The sequence below is a fragment of the Poecilia latipinna genome, unplaced genomic scaffold (assembly GCF_001443285.1).
Source record: "Poecilia latipinna isolate Pla-1442-1.1 unplaced genomic scaffold, P_latipinna-1.0 Scaffold281, whole genome shotgun sequence".
Lineage (NCBI taxonomy): Eukaryota > Metazoa > Chordata > Actinopteri > Cyprinodontiformes > Poeciliidae > Poecilia > Poecilia latipinna.
The window spans coordinates 632,529-638,879 of NW_015112897.1; the positions used below are offsets into that span (position 1 = coordinate 632,529).

The 6,351-nt window shown below is 35.9% G+C and overlaps 1 protein-coding gene across 1 annotated transcript; it reads right to left on the bottom strand.

The window, feature by feature from the left end:
• Positions 1 to 992: 992 nt before the first annotated feature.
• Positions 993 to 3,648, bottom strand: arl2 (ADP-ribosylation factor-like 2). The gene is made up of 5 exons (XM_015033891.1): positions 3,418 to 3,648; positions 2,504 to 2,614; positions 2,166 to 2,328; positions 1,296 to 1,376; positions 993 to 1,225 (listed from the first exon to the last, which is right to left on the bottom strand). Exons 1-5 carry the CDS (start codon positions 3,480 to 3,482, stop codon positions 1,091 to 1,093), a joined length of 555 nt encoding a protein of 184 aa, XP_014889377.1. The 5' UTR covers positions 3,483 to 3,648; the 3' UTR covers positions 993 to 1,090.
• Positions 3,649 to 6,351: the final 2,703 nt, after the last annotated feature.

The window sequence follows — 6,351 nt, forward strand, 5'->3', positions numbered from 1 at the left end:
GTTTTTTTTTTTTTTTTTTTTTTTTTTTGTTCTTTACTATTTTCTGTGCATTAAACCTGAAATAAAAAGTCATTACATTTTGTCTATTAGGGCTGTTGTGGATGGAAAATGCATTTGAATTAAACACTTGAGATTAATCTGATTTCTCTTCCTAGAAAATTTGTACCAATTCAAACTTGAATTTTATTTTTTTAATTCCTATAATACTTGATTTAATAAAGTTATTCACAATAACTAACATGCTGTCCTGTATGTACTCTGCCTAAAATCAGTTTAAACTTCTAGTTTCAGTTTTTAACCAGCAGGTGGCACAATAGGTTTAAACTAACAGGTTAAAAATGAATTCTGGACTCTGAAAATTTCAGAGCACATTCATACTTTCCTACTTGGGGACTTTAATTTTGCTGCTGGATTTCATACTGGCTTAAGAAGCTGTGTTTTGTTGCAAAAATATAAAAACTATTAATGACCACTAATATCAGGAACATAAAAGCAGACCTGATGGTGGAAAGCTTTGCCTCCATCTTGATTCTCTGAACCCTTAAATGGATCAGCACACAATAATTATAACTGCCAAATTTAGGCCGACTAGGAGTTTGAGGTGGACCAGACAACTGGCTAGTTTTAGGCTTCTTGCTTCTGATCCACAAATGGTGCCATACCATAAACCAGGGGTGTCAAACTCCAGTCCTCAAGGGCCGCTGTCCTGCAGTGTTTAGATGTGCCACAGGTAAACAGTGGAATGAAATTGCTTAATTACCTCCTCCCTGTGCAGATCGGTTCTCCTGAGCCTTGCTAATGACCTAAATATTCTTTTCAGGTGTGGTGCAGCAGAGGCACATCTAAAAGTTGCAGGACAGCGTCCCTTGAGGACTGGAGTTTGACACCCCTGCAACTGACAACAAATGTAGTTTCCACCATAAGGTTGTGGAATAAGGTTGCTCGGTTTCTGCTTAGCATTTATCTGGAAGTTGATTCAGAACCAGAACCTGGATCATGGAGAACCATTTAATAAAGGAACATCTTTTACAACACAAAGTAGAAATGCAAAACAAAAGTCGAGGTTTCTAATTCAAACAGAACCAGAGTCTCATTCTGCAGTGAAGATCCTTGCAGCGATATCATCCAACAACCAGTCCACTCCGGCCAGCAGGTTCTCTCCTGTCACTGCGCTGCAGCCGATGATGCACCAGTGATGAGTTTTGATGTCATCCAGAGCCAACGCCTGCATTAAAAAAAGTAAAATAAAAATGAAATGAGGTTGTTTAGAAAAGTCGAGGCTTGTTTTAGTTTACCTCTTGTATCGCCTCTTTGGTCAGCGCTCCTGGTAAATCCTGTTTGTTGGCAAACACCAGCAGCGTTGCCCCAGATAATCTCTGCAACAAGAAAAAAGATGGCAATAAATCATCTGGACTCTGCAATAGAGCTGGAACTAACTACTCGATTATTCTGATCGGATTAAAAAAAAAAATGGCAAAAAATTTAATACATTCTGTAGATTTTTCACTTAACCTCTTAAGTCCTGTTTACACAAATAAAAGTAAATTATTCAATTATTCATTCCTTTACTGAACACTTGATCATTTGTGGTAAAGGATACATCTGCAACTAAAAATGTTCCAACATCTGAAAAGCTCAGCAGTTCCTAGTTGATTTATCGACAGTGCAGAGTTGACTATTTTTGGATTACTGATTAATAATTGGAAAAATCAAAAAGAGATTTAACAGAATTTGAACCAAAAAGCTAAAATTGTCAAGTTCTGAGTAGAACATATTTAAATTTTTTTTAATCTTAAATACAAAATATACTTTTTGGCTTAATTATAGCTCTTAGTCTGTTCTTTCAGCAAATGGCTTGTTTTAGAGTTGTTACACTTCTATTAACAGTTAATTGATAACTAAATTAGTTGACCATTATCTCAATAATCATTTCAGCTCTACCTTGCTAATCTAATCATTTCCTTTTGCCAACATCCTGTATTCATGTCACACAGCATCATTCTTCAATCAACTGAGATATGACTAATTTGTGTAAAACTCACCTACTTACTTGTAATTCTTGATGATTACCAAGAAAACAAACCAAACAAAACCTTGAAACATTACATTTCATGGCTGTAGTTCCTATGCTCATGACTTTAACCAGAATTAGAAGTAAGGTGAACCTCCTCCTGCAGCAGCACGCTCAGTTCCTGCCTGCAGTCCTCCAGTCGGAGTCGGTCAGCGCTGTCCACCACCCACACCAGCCCGTCTGTGCTCTCAAAGTAGTTCCTCCAGTAGGAGCGCAGGGACTTCTGACCTCCAACATCCCAGATATTCAGCTTAAACCTGGAAAAAAACGTAAGAGTGGAATCAAGGTGGAAATTCAGCACTCTTTCACAGACGGTTACTGCCAACCCTCCCTCCAACACCCAGGTTAAATAACGCTTAAGGTTTTTCCTGTCATACATGATTTTCTCATGTCTTAAAAATGAAAAGCAAACCAGGATTGAGAGTTACTGACCCTTTGTGCTCCAGAGTTTTGATGTTGAAGCCCAGCGTTGGAGAGATGGTGCTGATGTCTTCTCCATTGAACTTCTTCAGGATGGTCGTCTTCCCTGCGTTATCCAGACCTCTGCAGGGAGCAAAGTTAAAGAAACTGTACACAGATCCAGATAAACACCACTATTTGCAATGTTAGATTTATTTATTTATTGTCATTTTCTATAGCAAATACTAAATAAAGTCAAATTTAAACCAGCTAATTTTGAGAAAACCCTGAAAATTAGGGTTGTAATCGTGAATGGCACCACTTGAATGGCAGGATGTTAGATTAGGTCTACTGTATTAGTTGATTTGTTCCTTTTATGGTTGAGGCCTTGCATGTTTGGACAGTTATTCCCTCCGGTTTTGGATACTGAGCAACTGGAAGGATCTTTTCTCTTTCTTTTTAAATAGGATTTGATGTGCAACAGTGAGAAGGATGAAGTTCAAACCATCTTTTACATTGATTATAGTGGGCAATTATAATGAGGTTATTTCTCACTGACATCGAGTCACCGATTCATTTGATCATGTCTTAACTATGCATAAATCGTTTTAGTATTTCTTTTAAAGCGAAACTTGGACTTTTAAATTATTAAAATATTTTTAATGTAAATTTCTTTACATTTATTCCTTCAGTTCTCACTAAAGCACTTTGAATTACCTTTAGATATGATGCTACAGTTAAACTCACTTAGACATCCTCATCTATCTACTTTGTATATATTTATCCACTTTTCAAGTGTAAAATATTGTGATAAGAAAACAGGAAAACATGCTGTGTTAAACAGAAGCGCTGCAGCAAACAACTGTTTTATATTCACATTTTTCTGCTTTTGGCATATTGTTCTGCATGCTACTTTGTTTTTAGCTAACCGTTAAGGAAAAGGATACAGCATCAGCAGCCTCATCTCCCGCTCCTTCTGCTTCATCTTCTTTAATATCGTCAGCAAACCCATCTTGAAGCGTAAAAAATCCCCAAAATAAATATTTTCACTTCACAAAGACAGTAACCGTTGGTTAATGGCTAAACACGTTAGCTTTCAGAAGCCGCATTAGAATACATCACGCATCCGGGAGTATTGGACCCGCCCCTCAAAGCCTTTGATTGGTTCTTTTGCTTCTAACAAAGGTCCGATTGGTTGTTACGTGTTCTTGATTGGCCAATGGTGAGCTGGGGTGAACCTGTAATGAAAACGGTTAAAAACTGCTGCCGCAATACGTCAACGCTTCCGCCATGTTGGGACGGGAAGCTATGTGAGGCAATAGAACTAAAATGACCACACATATATATATATACACACACACACACATATATATATTAACTTTAAGTTCTGTTTCCTTTTAGTCTTTATATATATATATATATATATATATATATATATATATATATATATATATATATATATATATATATACACACACACACACACACATATATTAACTTTAAGTTCTGTTTCCTTTTAATCTTTTGAAACCTCTCTGCAAACTATGACTTCCGTTAAAAGATTTGAATGATCAAATGTCAGGAACTTTCATTATATCCCTGTATCTATGGAAATTATGAACCCAAGATTTGTTTAACTTTGAAATCTGTTTTTATAAAACAGTTTTTGATTTTTCATAAATTTTCTATTATGGGATGCTTAACTAGGGAATGTTTTTTTCACTTGGCTGAAAAATATTCTTGTACTAAATAAAATAAATACATAAATAAAGAGCATCTAATCAAACACTTGTTTTTGTTTATTAGTTTAAATCAATATGTAAACTGTATGTTGCCAATGTTTCTTATTTGTTTTGCGTACAGTAGATGATGGTATGACACTGATAGATTGATTTATTATTTTAGTGGAAAATTTACATAATTTCTCTGAACCTTCTACTGCAATATGCAATTTGTTGTTGTCTATGTTTTGTTTTGTTTTTTACCTCTTACTGTGTTAAATAAACAAAATGTAACTATTACAACGTTAAAATAATTTGGGACTGTTTGAATAATGTACTTTTGTGATACGTTCATTAGTTTTTCGCAGATTTTTTTAAGATCAAAATTAATTTTAAAAGCAAAAAATAAAATCCCTTTTAATAAATGTTTTTGATACTCAATTAGATTTAAGGTATTTTGTTTCATTTACTCACTGAATTTGTGTAATTGTTTTATCTGTCAGTTGGGTTTTTGTCGCCACCAAGTGGTCAAAGTTGGAATTACATTATTATTCTACATACCATGTCTAGAAAATTTGATCCTCATTCATGTGTAAAAATGGCCCAGGCAAAGTTGAGACCCAAATAAGTGTGAATCTGTAGCAAAACTTCATGTTTATGTATGTCTATCCTCCATTCTGACAGAACTTGAGCTTGACTTGAAGGGAAACACTCTAAGTGAGATGTACCTGTAGTAAAAGATGGCTCAACAAAGTAGTGACTAAGACTGGCTGACTACAAACAAAAGCCACAGTTCTCAGATTGTAAAATACAAAAAATAACAGTACTGTATAATTTTTCTTTTAATTCCAAATTGTTCAGTAATTTGTTTTGGTCTACCACATAAATCCCTAATGAAATGCCTTTCACTCTGCAGTGACAAAACAGGAAACAAGTTCAAGCAGAAATTTAAATATATAGTGTGTAACTGACTGGCAACCTGTCCAGAGTGTTCAAACAATTTCTGTACTTACAGCAGAGTTTGTAAAAGACAAAAAAAGAAAAACTGAGTACCAAAAGAAGTAAAAACCAGAACAATATGAGGTGTTTGAAAGTGCAGTTATTGCAAGAAACATTTCTTGCTCTAAATAAGATGCTTCTCCTAAGATAACCTCAGAAATCAGCTCATATGTTATAAAACTGAGAAGAGACTGCAGTGTTGAAATATATGATGCTAAGAAAGACTTTAAAATTAAAAACACCATCAAATAAAAAAGAAGATATGAAACCAATGATTATAGAGAAGCGAAACCTGAAGTGCAGACTATCTATAGTAAAAATCTATATTAAAAAAACAAAACACATCAATGCAGTTTGTCATCAATTTTTTTTGTCAATTAAAATGTTTTCCAAAGAAAGCTATACAAGATCAAAAGTTCAGCTTTTATCAGAATGAGGTCACAAGGATGGCTGGGTGTAACAGTCAGGAATCACAAATGTAGCAAGCAGCACATTTCCAAATAATCTAATCTAGAGTGATGGAAAATAGGACGCATATTTAAGAAGGACATATTTAACAAGAAGACAGAGTGGTAAAGTGTGCAAGGTTGGTTTAAAGCAGGGGTGGGCAACTTTTAGACTCCTGCAACTTTTAGATGTGTCTCATTAGTCATTAGCAGGACTCTGGAGAACTTGACTGCACTGAGGAGGTGATTCAGCTACTGGATCCAGGTGTGTTGGACCAAGGAGACATCTAAGAGTTGCAGGACACCGGCCCTCGAGGACCAGGTAAACCCTGGAGAGGTGGAGGCAATACCCTGGGAAGAAGTTACTGAAGGTGGACAAGTTTAAAGGGGAGTGTTATGTAAAATCAACTAAAACATAGCTGGAGTGTTGCTTTGATTCTTTCATGCATGGATAAGAAATCCTTTAATTTCCATGGCAACCTTACAAAATGCCTGGGTGGACCTAGCCCCGCCTTCCAGACGCAGTTACTCCTCAAGGCTGCAGTTTTTAAGTTTCTGAGCTTCTAGAAACTTGGACGTTTTCAGAAGCTGAGTCAAAGTAGTAGAAACTTGGGGAGGGGAGCTCATCCCTCCGACTCCCACACTCTGCTCCTTCAGACTAGCCAGCAGCAATTAGCAAACACCTGGCGGAACTGCACATCTGCTGAGCTACTTC

What these genes read in the sequence shown, in the direction of transcription:
- arl2 (XM_015033891.1), bottom strand. Translation starts at nt 3,482, where the DNA reads ATGGGTTTGCTGACGATATTAAAGAAGATGAAGCAGAAGGAGCGGGAG. An exon ending in GAGATGAGGCTGCTGATGCT is followed by an intron (nt 2,615 to 3,417) that starts GTATCCTTTTCC and finishes TGCTCCCTGCAG; the next exon opens with AGGTCTGGATAACGCAGGGA. An exon ending in AAAACTCTGGAGCACAAAGG is followed by an intron (nt 2,329 to 2,503) that starts GTCAGTAACTCT and finishes GTTTTTTTCCAG; the next exon opens with GTTTAAGCTGAATATCTGGG.